Genomic DNA, 15351 nt, shown 5'->3' with positions numbered 1-15351 from the left:
AATGAGAGAGAGTGGAGGGGTCGAGAGAGGTGGTGGTGAGGTAGAGCTGGGTGTCGTCAGTGTACATGTGGAACCTGACGTGTTTTTGGATGATGCCGTGATGTCACCGAGGGGCAGCATGTAGATGAGAAATAAGAGGGGGGACTCCAGAGGTAACAGTGTGGGAAGAGAAGCCATTGCAGGAGATTCTCTGGCTACGACTGGATAGATAAGAATGGAACCAGGCGAGGGCAGTCCCTCCCAGCTGGATGAGGGAGGAGAGGCGTTGGAGGAGGATGGTGTGGTCAACCGTGTCAAAGGCTGCAGACAGATTAGAAGGATGAGGAGGGACGGTTTACCATCGTCACAGTCACACAGGATGTCGTTTGTTACTTTGATAAGGGCTGTTTCAATGCTGCAGCAGGGGTGGAAACCTGATTGGAGGCAACATCAGGTTCAAGAACTTTGGAGAGGAAAGGGAGGTTGGAGATGGGGCGGTAGTTTGCAAGGATAGAGGGGTCAAGGGTGGGTTTTTTGAGGAGGGGGTTGATGACAGCGGATTTGATGGGGCAGGTGACAGTACCTGAGGAGAGGGAACCGTTAACAATATCAGCAACATGGGGGCCAGGAAGGGAAGTTGGGTGGTCAGCAGTTTAGTGGTACTACTATTTAACTATCACCTAACCTAAGGGGTGTGACTGCCTCCTGGCTCAAAGTGTCCAGATAACTCTGAGCTGACGTTCCTCGAGCTGCAGATGTGGGTACTCGGGATCTCGCTGGTCTCCACCAACTCCCACATGCTGCAGTTACGACACACCACCTGCCCTGCCATCCCTATATAACCTCGTTTTATACATATAGTTAATCAAAGATTTTATGTAATTAATTGACTTGGTTTATTTTTATTTTTTTTAAACAAATTAATTTATCTACTTTAAACTAGTTTCCCGCTCTTTTTAACTGTTTAGTTTTAAGGCTTTTTAAACACTACTGCTTTAAACACAATATCCACTAAAACTACTTACCAATAGACCAAATACTTCAATTGACTTACTCTCGGCGCTCCTCTGTGACCTCAATTTTTGTCTTTTTTTGATTTCACTACTCGGATCCACTCTCTCTGAGGCTTTTATTGGCCCTTTTAGAGGGAGCTTTACTCTGTATCTACCCCGTGCTGAACCTGCCCTGGGAGTGTTTGATGGGACAGTGTAGAGGGAGCTTTACTCTGTATCTACCCCGTGCTGAACCTGCCCTGGGAGTGTTTGATGGGACAGTGTAGAGGGAGCTTTACTCTGTATCTACCCCGTGCTGAACCTGCCCTGGGAGTGTTTGATGGGACAGTGTAGAGGGAGCTTTACTCTGTATCTAACCCGTGCTGTACCTGCCCTGGGAGTGTTTGATGGGACAGTGTAGAGGGATCCACTGTCTTTCTCTGACTGCCTGGTGTAGAGGAAGTTGCCAAGCTCATAATGTGGTAGCTGCTGCCTTGGTGTCTCTGGTTCAGGAGGGGGGTGTTTTTCCTCGTGTAGTTGACAGGAATGTCCCAACTGTGCAGCGTGGAGTGTTGTGGGTTGGACACCAGCTTTGTGTTGATGTATTTAGCTGTTTTCAATCACAGGAGCCCATTAGCTGAGATGGAAGAGGAGCGTCGAGAGCACGTGACCAAGATGAAGAAGATGGAGACAGAGATGGAGCAGGTCTTTGAGATGAAGGTCAAGGAAAAGAAACAGAAACTGAAGGACTCCGAGAACGAGGTACTCACCCACTGCCCGCCCCGGAGCACCCGCCGCCATCTCTCTTTCTCTCTTCCCCCCCCGGCCGCCCTCAATCCCCCTCTCGGTCGCCCTCCGCCCCGGTCCCCCTCTCTGTCGCCCTCCGCCCCGGTCCCCCTCTCTGTCGCCCTCCGCCCCGGTCCCCCTCTCGGTCGCCCTCCGCCCCGGTCCCCCTCTCTGTCGCCCTCCGCCCCGGTCCCCCTCTCTGTCGCCCTCCGCCCCGGTCCCCCTCTCTGTCGCCCTCCGCCCCGGTCCCCCTCTCTGTCGCCCTCCGCCCCGGTCCCCCTCTCTGTCGCCCTCCGCCCCGGTCCCCCTCTCTGTCGCCCTCCGCCCCGGTCCCCCTCTCTGTCGCCCTCCGCCCCGGTCCCCCTCTCTGTCGCCCTCCGCCCCGGTCCCCCTCTCTGTCGCCCTCCGCCCCGGTCCCCCTCTCTGTCGCCCTCCGCCCCGGTCCCCCTCTCTGTCGCCCTCCGCCCCGGTCCCCCTCTCTGTCGCCCTCCGCCCCGGTCCCCCTCTCTGTCGCCCTCCGCCCCGGTCCCCCTCTCTGTCGCCCTCCGCCCCGGTCCCCCTCTCTGTCGCCCTCCGCCCCGGTCCCCCTCTCTGTCGCCCTCCGCCCCGGTCCCCCTCTCTGTCGCCCTCCGCCCCGGTCCCCCTCTCTGTCGCCCTCCGCCCCGGTCCCCCTCTCTGTCGCCCTCCGCCCCGGTCCCCCTCTCTGTCGCCCTCCGCCCCGGTCCCCCTCTCTGTCGCCCTCCGCCCCGGTCCCCCTCTCTGTCGCCCTCCGCCCCAATCCCCCTCTCTGTCGCCCTCCGCCCCGGTCCCCCTCTCTGTCGCCCTCCGCCCCGGTCCCCCTCTCTGTCGCCCTCCGCCCCGGTCCCCCTCTCTGTCGCCCTCCGCCCCGGTCCCCCTCTCTGTCGCCCTCCGCCCCGGTCCCCCTCTCTGTCGCCCTCCGCCCCGGTCCCCCTCTCTGTCGCCCTCCGCCCCGGTCCCCCTCTCTGTCGCCCTCCGCCCCGGTCCCCCTCTCTGTCGCCCTCCGCCCCGGTCCCCCTCTCTGTCGCCCTCCGCCCCGGTCCCCCTCTCTGTCGCCCTCCGCCCCGGTCCCCCTCTCTGTCGCCCTCCGCCCCGGTCCCCCTCTCTGTCGCCCTCCGCCCCGGTCCCCCTCTCTGTCGCCCTCCGCCCCGGTCCCCCTCTCTGTCGCCCTCCGCCCCGGTCCCCCTCTCTGTCGCCCTCCGCCCCGGTCCCCCTCTCTGTCGCCCTCCGCCCCGGTCCCCCTCTCTGTCGCCCTCCGCCCCAATCCCCCTCTCTGTCGCCCTCCGCCCCGGTCCCCCTCTCTGTCGCCCTCCGCCCCGGTCCCCCTCTCTGTCGCCCTCCGCCCCGGTCCCCCTCTCTGTCGCCCTCCACCCCGGTCCCCCTCTCTGTCGCCCTCCGCCCCGGTCCCCCTCTCTGTCGCCCTCCGCCCCGGTCCCCCTCTCTGTCGCCCTCCGCCCCGGTCCCCCTCTCTGTCGCCCTCCGCCCCGGTCCCCCTCTCTGTCGCCCTCCGCCCCGGTCCCCCTCTCTGTCGCCCTCCGCCCCGGTCCCCCTCTCTGTCGCCCTCCGCCCCGGTCCCCCTCTCTGTCGCCCTCCGCCCCGGTCCCCCTCTCTGTCGCCCTCCGCCCCGGTCCCCCTCTCTGTCGCCCTCCGCCCCGGTCCCCCTCTCTGTCGCCCTCCGCCCCGGTCCCCCTCTCTGTCGCCCTCCGCCCCGGTCCCCCTCTCTGTCGCCCTCCGCCCCGGTCCCCCTCTCTGTCGCCCTCCGCCCCGGTCCCCCTCTCTGTCGCCCTCCGCCCCGGTCCCCCTCTCTGTCGCCCTCCGCCCCGGTCCCCCTCTCTGTCGCCCTCCGCCCCGGTCCCCCTCTCTGTCGCCCTCCGCCCCGGTCCCCCTCTCTGTCGCCCTCCGCCCCGGTCCCCCTCTCTGTCGCCCTCCGCCCCGGTCCCCCTCTCTGTCGCCCTCCGCCCCGGTCCCCCTCTCTGTCGCCCTCCGCCCCAATCCCCCTCTCTGTCGCCCTCCAGCTGCAGCGCCGACACGAGCAGATGAAGAAGAACCTGGAGGCTCAGTACAAGGAGCTGGAGGAGAAAAGGAAGCAGTTTGAAGAGGAGAAAGCATCGTGGGAGGTGGAACAACGCCTGCTGGAACAGCAGAGGCTTGACGCATCAAAGTAAGTCACAGTGTGAGAGAGAGAGAGAGAGAGAGGGAGACAGGGACCGTGTGGGTGGGACCATATTTGTGTGTGTATGTGTACAGGTCAATCAGTCTAACGCCTGTGGTGGGAAAACAACTGGAGGTCATTGTCAAGTACAAAATTAATTCTTAATTGGAGAAGCATGGATTTGTTAAAGGCAAATAGTGTCTGACTAACCTGATGAAGTTCTTTGCTGAAGTAACAGAAAGGGTTGATGAAGGTAGTGCAGTAGATGTTTGATAAAGTACCACATAACAGATATATTCAGAAAATAGAAGCACATGGGATTAAAGGGATAAGAGGCAGAGAGTAGTGGTGAACAGATGTTTTTTTTGACTGGAGAGAAGTACGCAGTGGGATCCCCCATGGGTTGGTATTAGGACCATTTGTTTTCTTATATATAAATGACGCGGACTTGGGTATAGGGAGTACAGTTTCAAAGTTTGTGGATGATACAAAACTCGTTAACGTAGTGGATAGTGTGGAGGATAGTAACAGACTTCAGGAGGGCATAGGCAGACTGGTGAAATGGGCAGACAGATGGCAGATGCAATTTAATGTGGATAAGTGTGAAGTGATGCACTTTGGGAGGAACAATATGGAGAGACAGTATAATCTAAATGGGACTATTTTGACAGGGGTGCAAGAGCAGAGAGACCTGGGGTACAAAGTCACAAATCTTCGAAGATGGCAGGGCAAGTTGATAAGGTGGTTAAGAAAGCATATGGGATCCTGGGCTTTGTAAATAGAGGCATAGAGTACAAAAATAAGGAAGTTATGCAAAACCTTTATGAAACACTGGTTAGGCCCCAGCAGGAGTATTGTGTCCAATTCTGGGCACCGCACTTTAGGAAGATGTCAAGGCCTTGGAGAGGGTGCAGAGGAGATTTACTAGGATGGTCCCAGGGATGAGAGACTTCAGTTACATGGAGAGACTGGAGAAACGGGGATTGTTGTCCTTAGAACAGAGAAGGTTAAGGGGAGACCTGATAGAAGTATTCAAAATAATGGGGGGTTTTGATAGAGCAAGTAGGGAGAAACTGTTTCCTCTGGCAATGGATCGGTAACCAGAGGTCACAGATTTAAAATAATTCGCAAAAGAACTAGAGGGGAAATGAGGAGAAATTTTTTCACACAGAGGGTTATTAAGATCCGGAACGCACCACCTGAAAGGGTGGTGGAATCAGATTCCATAGGAACTTTCAAAAGGCAATTGGACATGTTGGGGACTGTCCCCGGTAATCGGGGATTGGTGGGGGAGGGTCCCCGGTAATCGGGGATTGGTGGGGGAGGGTGCCCGGTAATCGGGGATTGGTGAGGGAGGGTCCCCGGTAATCGGGGATTGGTGGGGGACTGTCCCCGGTAATCGGGGATTGGTAGGGGAGGGTGCCCGGTAATCGGGGATTGGTGGGAGAGGGTCCCCGGTAATCGGGGATTGGTGGGGGAGGGTCCCCGGTAATCGGGGATTGGTGAGGGAGGGTCCCCGGTAATCGGGGATTGGTGGGGGAGGGTCCCCGGTAATCGGGGATTGGTGGGGGAGGGTCCCCGGTAATCGGGGATTGGTGGGGGAGGGTCCCCGGTAATCGGGGATTGGTGGGAGAGGGTCCCCGGTAATCGGGGATTGGTGAGGGAGGGTCCCCGGTAATCGGGGATTGGTGAGGGAGGGTCCCCGGTAATCGGGGATTGGTGAGGGAGGGTCCCCGGTAATCGGGGATTGGTGGGGGAGGGTCCCCGGTAATCGGGGATTGGTGAGGGAGGGTCCCCGGTAATCGGGGATTGGTGGGGGAGGGTGCCCGGTAATCGGGGATTGGTGGGGGAGGGTGCCCGGTAATCGGGGATTGGTGGGGGAGGGTGCCCGGTAATCGGGGATTGGTGGGGGAGGGTCCCCGGTAATCGGGGATTGGTGGGGGAGGGTCCCCGGTAATCGGGGATTGGTGGGGGAGGGTGCCCGGTAAACGGGGATTGGTGGGGGAGGGTCCCCGGTAATCGGGGATTGGTGGGGGAGGGTCCCCGGTAATCGGGGATTGGTGGGGGAGGGTGCCCGGTAATCGGGGATTGGTGGGGGAGGGTCCCCGGTAAACGGGGATTGGTGGGGGAGGGTGCCCGGTAAACGGGGATTGGTGGGGGAGGGTGCCCGGTAATCGGGGATTGGTGGGGGAGGGTGCCCGGTAATCGGGGATTGGTGAGGGAGGGTCCCCGGTAATCGGGGATTGGTGGGGGAGGGTCCCCGGTAATCGGGGATTGGTGAGGGAGGGTGCCCGGTAATCGGGGATTGGTGGGGGAGGGTGCCCGGTAATCGGGGATTGGTGAGGGAGGGTCCCCGGTAATCGGGGATTGGTGAGGGAGGGTCCCCGGTAATCGGGGATTGGTGGGGGAGGGTCCCCGGTAATCGGGGATTGGTGGGGGAGGGTCCCCGGTAATCGGGGATTGGTGGGGGAGGGTGCCCGGTAATCGGGGATTGGTGGGAGAGGGTCCCCGGTAATCGGGGATTGGTGGGGGAGGGTCCCCGGTAATCGGGGATTGGTGGGGGAGGGTCCCCGGTAATCGGGGATTGGTGAGGGAGGGTGCCCGGTAATCGGGGATTGGTGAGGGAGGGTGCCCGGTAATCGGGGATTGGTGAGGGAGGGTCCCCGGTAATCGGGGATTGGTGAGGGAGGGTCCCCGGTAATCGGGGATTGGTGGGGGAGGGTGCCCGGTAATCGGGGATTGGTGGGGGAGGGTGCCCGGTAATCGGGGATTGGTGGGGGAGGGTGCCCGGTAAACGGGGATTGGTGGGGGAGGGTGCCCGGTAATCGGGGGCGATAGGGGATTGGTGGGGGAGGGTGCCCGGTAATCGGGGGCGATAGGGGATTGGTGGGGGAGGGTCCCCGGTATTCGGGGGAGATCAGTGGGAGAGGGTCCCTGGTGATCGGGGATTGGTGGGGGAGGGTCCCCGGTGATCGGGATTGGTGGGGGAGGGTCCCCGGTAATCGGGGGAGATCGGGGATTAGTGGGGGAGGGTCCCTGGTAATGGGGGGAGATCGGGGATTGGTGGGAGAGGGTCCCTGGTAATCGGGGATTGGTGGGGGAGGGTCCCTGGTAATCGGGGGCTGGTGGGAGAGGGTCCCTGGTGATCGGGGATTGGTGGGAGAGGGTCCCCGGTGATCGGGGATTGGTGGGAGAGGGTCCCTGGAGATCGGGGATTGGTGGGAGAGGGTCCCCGGTGATCGGGGATTGGTGGGAGAGGGTCCCCGGTGATCGGGGATTGGTGGGAGAGGGTCCCCGGTAATCGGGGATTGGTGGGAGAGGGTCCCCGGTAATCGGGGATTGGTGGAAGAGGGTCCCCGGTAATCGGGGATTGGTGGGAGAGGGTCCCCGGTAATCGGGGATTGGTGAGGGAGGGTCCCCGGTAATCGGGGATTGGTGGGGGAGGGTCCCCGGTAATCGGGGATTGGTGGGGGAGGGTCCCCGGTAATCGGGGATTGGTGGGGGAGGGTCCCCGGTAATCGGGGATTGGTGGGGGAGGGTCCCCGGTAATCGGGGATTGGTGGGGGAGGGTCCCCGGTAATCGGGGATTGGTGGGGGAGGGTCCCCGGTAATCGGGGATTGGTGGGGGAGGGTGCCCGGTAATCGGGGATTGGTGGGAGAGGGTCCCCGGTAAACGGGGATTGGTGGGAGAGGGTCCCCGGTAATCGGGGATTGGTGGGGGAGGGTCCCCGGTAATCGGGGATTGGTGGGGGAGGGTGCCCGGTAATCGGGGATTGGTGAGGGAGGGTGCCCGGTAATCGGGGATTGGTGGGGGAGGGTGCCCGGTAATCGGGGATTGGTGAGGGAGGGTCCCCGGTAAACGGGGATTGGTGAGGGAGGGTCCCCGGTAATCGGGGATTGGTGGGGGAGGGTGCCCGGTAATCGGGGATTGGTGAGGGAGGGTGCCCGGTAATCGGGGATTGGTGAGGGAGGGTGCCCGGTAATCGGGGATTGGTGAGGGAGGGTGCCCGGTAATCGGGGATTGGTGAGGGAGGGTGCCCGGTAATCGGGGATTGGTGAGGGAGGGTGCCCGGTAATCGGGGGCGATAGGGGATTGGTGAGGGAGGGTCCCTGGTAATCGAGGGCTGGTGGGGTGGGTCCCCGGTATTCGGGGGAGATCAGTGGGAGAGGGTCCCTGGTGATCGGGGATTGGTGGGGGAGGGTCCCCGGTGATCGGGATTGGTGGGGGAGGGTCCCCGGTAATCGGGATTGGTGGGGGAGGGTCCCCGGTAATCGGGGGAGATCGGGGATTAGTGGGGGAGGGTCCCTGGTAATGGGGGGAGATCGGGGATTGGTGAGGGAGGGTCCCTGGTAATCGGGGGCTGGTGGGAGAGGGTCCCTGGTAATCGGGGATTGGTGGGGGAGGGTCCCTGGTAATCGGGGGCTGGTGGGAGAGGGTCCCTGGTAATCGGGGATTGGTGGGGGAGGGTCCCTGGTAATCGGGGGCTGGTGGGAGAGGGTCCCTGGTGATCGGGGATTGGTGGGAGAGGGTCCCTGGAGATCGGGGATTGGTGGGAGAGGGTCCCCGGTGATCGGGGATTGGTGGGAGAGGGTCCCCGGTGATCGGGGATTGGTGGGAGAAGGTCCCCGGTAATCGGGGATTGGTGGGAGAGGGTCCCCGGTAATCGGGGATTGGTGGAAGAGGGTCCCCGGTAATCGGGGATTGGTGGGAGAGGGTCCCCGGTAATCGGGGATTGGTGGGAGAGGGTCCCCGGTAATCGGGGATTGGTGGGAGAGGGTCCCCGGTAATCGGGGATTGGTTGGGAGAGGGTCCCCGGTAATCGGGGATTGGTGGGAGAGGGTCCCCGGTAATCGGGGATTGGTGGGAGAGGGTCCCCGGTAATCGGGGATTGGTGGGAGAGGGTCCCCGGTAATCGGGGATTGGTGGGAGAGGGTCCCCGGTAATCGGGGATTGGTTGGGAGAGGGTCCCCGGTAATCGGGGATTGGTGGGAGAGGGTCCCCGGTAATCGGGGATTGGTGGGAGAGGGTCCCCGGTAATCGGGGATTGGTGGGAGAGGGTCCCCGGTGATCGGGGATTGGTGGGAGAGGGTCCCCGGTGATCGGGGATTGGTGGGAGAAGGTCCCCGGTAATCGGGGATTGGTGGGAGAGGGTCCCCGGTAATCGGGGATTGGTGGAAGAGGGTCCCCGGTAATCGGGGATTGGTGGGAGAGGGTCCCCGGTAATCGGGGATTGGTGGGAGAGGGTCCCCGGTAATCGGGGATTGGTGGGAGAGGGTCCCCGGTAATCGGGGATTGGTGGGAGAGGGTCCCCGGTAATCGGGGATTGGTGGGAGAGGGTCCCCGGTAATCGGGGATTGGTGGGAGAGGGTCCCCGGTAATCGGGGATTGGTGGGAGAGGGTCCCCGGTAATCGGGGATTGGTTGGGAGAGGGTCCCCGGTAATCGGGGATTGGTGGGAGAGGGTCCCCGGTAATCGGGGATTGGTGGGAGAGGGTCCCCGGTAATCGGGGATTGGTGGGAGAGGGTCCCCGGTAATCGGGGATTGGTTGGGAGAGGGTCCCCGGTAATCAGGGATTGGTGGGAGAGGGTCCCCGGTAATCGGGGATTGGTGGGAGAGGGTCCCTGGTAATCGGGGGAGATAGGGGATTGGTGGGGGTCAGAGCGCAGCTGTGAGGAGAGGCAGCGATCGACAGATGATTAGTTTGAGGGGTGTTGTGGGGGAGCAGTCCTGCTCTTCCTGGCCCACAAGCAGTGCTATTAAAAAACACTGACCTGCTGGATCTGCCTGCTCCCGTCTCCATTTCACTGGCGGGTTTCCTGAGCCCTGGGATATCAGGCCGGTCAGAGTTAAATTGAAGTCATGCTCCCAACTGCGCTGTGGGAGGATGATTTAAATATGATAATGAGGTGTCCGCGTCTCGGGAGCAGGACACAGACACGGTGGGCGTGTACTACCCACACCTCCCTGTTGGTGATTTTAGTGTAACAGCCCTGCAGTGCCACCTGCTGCTCACTGTCTCACTGGTGAATATGACCCTTGATTATGTTACGTGACTTATAGAGATTCTAATAAACGGCAGGTGAAGAGCAGTCTGTGTGTGTGCGCACCACAGAATCATGATGAAATTTCTCTCTGGATTTGTGAACAATCTCAGCCGGATTGGCAGTGTCAGCCCGCAGGCTAGGGTACAGGGCACAGGGGGGCATTGGGAAAACCTGGGCTCTTGCTCATTATCCCAGGCCAGGGTTCAGAGCACAAGGGGGTCACTGGGAAACCCCGTGTTGGTTCTAAACTATGCTTGCTGGCGGGAGGGGTCGCGAGTCCCCAATCCGGAAGGGGATCTGTTAGCTTTGAATGTTGTGGCCACTTTAACCTGTTCTGGGACACAGCCATTGCTCCAAGGAAACAAGGGGCAAAGTTCATCCCTTCCCGATCCCTCGCCCAGTGACTCCTGATCCTTGTCGTAGAATCATAGAAATTTACGGCACAGAAGGAGGCCATTCAGCCCATCGTGTCTGTGCCAGCCGAAAAAGAGCCACCCAGCCTAATCCCACTTTCCAGCTCTTGATCCGTAGCCCTGTAGGTTACGGCTCTTCAGGTGCTCATCCAGGTACTTTTTAAATGAGTTGAGGGTTTCTGTCTCTCCCACCCTTTCAGACAGTGAGTTCCAGACCCCCACCACCCTCTGGGTGAAAAAAATTCTCCTCAACTCCCCTCTAATCCTTTTATCAGTTACTTGAAATCTATGCCCCCTGGTTATTGACCTCTCCGCGAAGGGAAATCAGTCCTCCCTATCCACTCTATCTCAGCCCCTCATAATTTTATAAACCTCAATTGCACTCCAAGGTCCCTCTCTTCCTCTACACCTCTCAGTATCCTCCCATTTATTGTGCATTCCCTTGCCTTGTTTGCCCTCCCCAAATGCATTACCTCACACTTCTCCGGATTGAATTCCATTTGCCACTTTCCTGCCCACCTGACCAGTCCATTGATATCTTCCTACAGTCTACAGCTTTCCTCCTCACTATCAACCACACGGACAATTTTTGTATCATCTGCAAACTTCTTAAATCATGCCCCCTACATTTAAGTCTAAATCATTAATATTTATTACAAAAAGCAAGGGACCTTGTACTGAGCGCTGCGGAACCCCACTGGAAACAGCCTTCTGGTCACAAAAACGTCCACCATTACTCCTTGCTTCCTGCCACTGGGACAATTTTGGATCCAATTTGCCACTTTCCCTTGGATCCCATGGGCTTTTACTTTTCTGACCAGTCTGCCATGTGGGACCTTGTCGAAAGCCTTGCTAAAATCCATGTAGACTACATCAAATGCACTACCCTCACGACCTCCCTTGTTACCTCCTCAAAAAATTCAATCAAGTTAGTCAGATACGACCTTCCCTTAACAAATCCGTGCTGACACTCCTTGATTAGTCCGTGCCTTTCTAAGTGATAGTTTATCCTGTCCCTCGGAATTGTTTCCAGTAATTTGCCCACCACCGATGGTTAGACTGACTGGCCTGTAATTACTCAGTCTATCCCTTTCTCCCTTTTTTTTGAAAAAAATGGAACAATGTTAGCAGTCCTCCAATCCTCCAGCACCACGCCTGGAGCCAGAGAGGATTGGAAAATGATGGTCAGAGCCTCCGCTATTTCCTCCCTTGCTTCTCCTTTGCAGCCCGGGCCCCGTGTCGCGGGGGTGGGGCTGCCGCCCGGGCCCCGTGTCGCGGGGGTGGGGCTGCCGCCCGGGCCCCGTGTCGCGGGGGTGGGGCTGCCGCCCGGGCCCCGTGTCGCGGGGGTGGGGCTGCCGCCCGGGCCCCGTGTCGCGGGGGTGGGGCTGCCGCCCGGGCCCCGTGTCGCGGGGGTGGGGCTGCCGCCCCCAGTTCTTTTCCCAGTGATCTGGTGGGAAGCTCAGTTTGGAGTTGAATGGGACAATGCAGTTTCCAGCAGTCTGGGTGAACCTGAGACAGTGGCCAGGAATGGTGAATATTTCAATGGCGAACTTCGGACTTCCCAATATTTAACAGCAGGAAAGTGTAACTTAACCAGGGCAATGTGACAGCAGAGACGGAGTGGAGGGGTCATGAGGTGGTGGTGAGCAAAACTGGGTGTCACCAGTGTTCATGTACCCCTCTCCCCAGACCCTGTCCCCCACGCGCCCCCTCTCCCCAGACCCTGTCCCCCACGCGCCCCCTCTCCCCAGACCCTGTCCCCCGCGCGCCCCCTCTCCCCAGACCCTGTCCCCCGCGCGCCCTCTCCCCAGACCGTGTCCCCCGCGCGCCCTCTCCCCAGACCCTGTCCCCCGCGCGCCCCCTCTCCCCAGACCGTGTCCCCCGTGCGCCCTCTCCCCAGACCGTGTCCCCCGCGCGCCCTCTCCCCAGACCGTGTCCCCCGCGCGCCCTCTCCCCAGACCGTGTCCCCCGCGCGCCCCCTCTCCCCAGACCGTGTCCCCCGCGCGCCCTCTCCCCAGACCGTGTCCCCCGCGCGCCCTCTCCCCGGACCGTGTCCCCCGCGCGCCCTCTCCCCGGACCGTGTCCCCCGCGCGCCCTCTCCCCGGACCGTGTCCCCCGCGCGCGCCTCTCCCCGGACCGTGTCCCCCGCGCCCCCCCCTCTCCCCGGACCGTGCCCCCCGCGCCCCCTCTCCCCAGACCCTGTCCCCCACGCGCCCCCTCTCCCCAGACCCTGTCCCCCGCGCGCCCCCTCTCCCCAGACCCTGTCCCCCGCGCGCCCTCTCCCCAGACCGTGTCCCCCGCGCGCCCTCTCCCCAGACCCTGTCCCCCGCGCGCCCCCTCTCCCCAGACCGTGTCCCCCGTGCGCCCTCTCCCCAGACCGTGTCCCCCGCGCGCCCTCTCCCCAGACCGTGTCCCCCGCGCGCCCTCTCCCCAGACCGTGTCCCCCGCGCGCCCCCTCTCCCCAGACCGTGTCCCCCGCGCGCCCCCTCTCCCCAGACCGTGTCCCCCGCGCGCCCTCTCCCCAGACCGTGTCCCCCGCGCGCCCTCTCCCCGGACCGTGTCCCCCGCGCGCCCTCTCCCCGGACCGTGTCCCCCGCGCGCCCTCTCCCCGGACCGTGTCCCCCGCGCGCCCTCTCCCCGGACCGTGTCCCCCGCGCCCCCCCCTCTCCCCGGACCGTGCCCCCCGCGCCCCCCCTCTCCCCGGACCGTGTCCCCCGCGCCCCCCCTCTCTCCGGACCGTGTCCCCCGCGCCCCCCCTCTCCCCGGACCGTGTCCCCCGCGCCCCCCCTCTCCCCGGACCGTGTCCCCCGCGCCCCCCCTCTCCCCGGACCGTGTCCCCCGCGCCCCCCCTCTCCCCGGACCGTGTCCCCCGCGCCCCCCCTCTCCCCGGACCGTGTCCCCCGCGCCCCCCCTCTCCCCGGACCGTGTCCCCCGCGCCCCCCCTCTCCCCGGACCGTGTCCCCCGCGCCCCCCCTCTCCCCGGACCGTGTCCCCCGCGCCCCCCTCTCCCCGGACCCTGTCCCCCGCGCGCCCTCCCCACCACACCCTGTCCCCCTCTCACTCCCCCTCCCACCGCACCGTGTCCCCCTCTCACTCCCCCTCCCACCGCACCGTGTCCCCCTCTCACTCCCCCTCCCCACCGCACCGTGTCCCCCTCTCACTCCCCCTCCCCACCACACCCTGTCCCCCTCTCACTCCCCCTCCCACCGCACCGTGTCCCCCTCTCACTCCCCCTCCCCACCGCACCGTGTCCCCCTCTCACTCCCCCTCCCACCGCACCGTGTCCCCCTCTCACTCCCCCTCCCACCACACCGTGTCCCCCGCTCACTCCCCCTCCCACCACCCCGTGTCCCCCTCTCACTCCCCCTCCCACCGCACCGTGTCCCCCTCTCACTCCCCCTCCCACCACACCGTGTCCCCCTCTCACTCCCCCTCCCACCACACCGTGTCCCCCTCTCACTCCCCCTCCCACCACACCGTGTCCCCCTCTCACTCCCCCTCCCACCGCACCGTGTCCCCCTCTCACTCCCCCTCCCACCGCACCGTGTCCCCCTCTCACTCCCCCTCCCACCACCCCGTGTCCCCCTCTCACTCCCCCTCCCCAGCATGTTATGGGCCACAATGACTGAATCAAACTGATTTGTTTCTCTTTTGATCACCCCCCCTCAGAACGATGGAGAAGAATAAGAAGAAAGGAAAGATCTTCTGAAGATGTTTATTTTTGTGTGGACATTTGAGGCTGACGCTCTTGTCTATCCTGCAGCTTCTGGACATCACTAAAAGCCGCTCATCACACATTTACTGAACTACCATTGTGCCACAGGACTGGTGATAAAGCAGTAAAATTACATAGGATGCAGGCACTGAACACCTTCTCAGTGGGCCTCTTATTGATGTGTCTTAATCCCCTGTGAATCACGAGTCACTTGCTAATGGCTGCTGACTTTGCATGCTCCTTACACTGGTCTCTGTTGTCCTGTTTGATTGGTGTCTGGCTGCTGCTCAGAAACATTCCCCTCGCACACCACCCGGACATTGTCCAACCACGATTCACACCAACATTCACACTCCTTCCCTGGGCAGCTACAGCCATTTCTTTTCGGCAAATAGTTTTTCCCGGATCTTGATGTTGCTCTGAGGGTTTGAGTTGTGGAAGTGTTGAGCCAAGCGGTACCATTGCTGGGGGGGATGTGCCCTATGAGGAGTCCCACAGTCCGCAGTTTGCAAGCTTTCATCGGTCCTGATGGGGAATCTGGTATAGCACTGGCAACTCACGGTCTCCGGGCAGCCCAGCCTTTACTGGGAGTGCACCATGAAATCACCATGCTAATACTCATCGTTCCACAGAGCAATGCTCACCTGTAATTGGAGTGAGATTGTGTTTAATGAGTAGGTTACAAAATAGCCCAGCAGTTCGTGCATTGCCAGGGAGTAAAGGATAAATATCTCCTAATAATTCGATATATAAACTGCTCATCTGCTATAATGACCCGTGTGTTCAGGGCTGCTCAATGTGAAACGCCATATGTTCAGCCTGATTGATATAAGGACTGGTGGGAGGGCCCCCGTGTCCGGTGCGGGGGGCCCCCCCGTACTTCCAATCAAATGGTGGAGCTGGACAGTCCCAGACCTCCCTTTCCTTGGCTGTAAATCAGTATAAATTCACATTCAGTTCATCTATGAGTGGAATCTGAAGTGAAGCTGGTGTCAGACTAGACTCGTGGCTGCATTTTTGAATCCACTTCAGATGTTAATGAAGAAATGTTGGTGTGAGTGAACCTCCTGAGCTATTTTGTAACCTCCACATCCTGCGCAGTCCAATCTCTTGTTTACGTTGCTTACCTGTGACGCTGGGTCAGTTTGGAAGCTTTGCAGAGTCTCATTCTCGAACTGATGGGCATGCCTCCTCCTCCTTGCCTGGTTTTGTAACAAATAAAACAGAAACTGGTACCAATGTTTGTAGACC

General features: G+C 61.2%; 1 protein-coding gene across 1 annotated transcript in view; it reads left to right on the top strand.

Annotated features, from left to right (window-relative positions):
• Positions 1 to 14253, top strand: part of LOC137333450 (septin-7-like) — a 162223-nt gene extending 147970 nt beyond the window's left edge. The window contains exons 10-12 of the mRNA XM_067997600.1: positions 1598 to 1733; positions 3791 to 3936; positions 14055 to 14253. Coding sequence (XP_067853701.1) covers positions 1598 to 1733; positions 3791 to 3936; positions 14055 to 14094 — 322 coding nt within the window. The 3' untranslated portion in view covers positions 14095 to 14253. The remainder of the gene's footprint in view (positions 1 to 1597; positions 1734 to 3790; positions 3937 to 14054) is intronic.
• The last annotated feature ends 1098 nt before the right edge of the window (positions 14254 to 15351 follow it).

Source organism: Heptranchias perlo, chromosome 16 (assembly GCF_035084215.1).
Source record: "Heptranchias perlo isolate sHepPer1 chromosome 16, sHepPer1.hap1, whole genome shotgun sequence".
NCBI lineage: Eukaryota > Metazoa > Chordata > Chondrichthyes > Hexanchiformes > Hexanchidae > Heptranchias > Heptranchias perlo.
The sequence above is the reverse complement of the archived record's forward strand: the minus strand, read 5'-3'. Positions and strand labels throughout refer to the sequence as shown.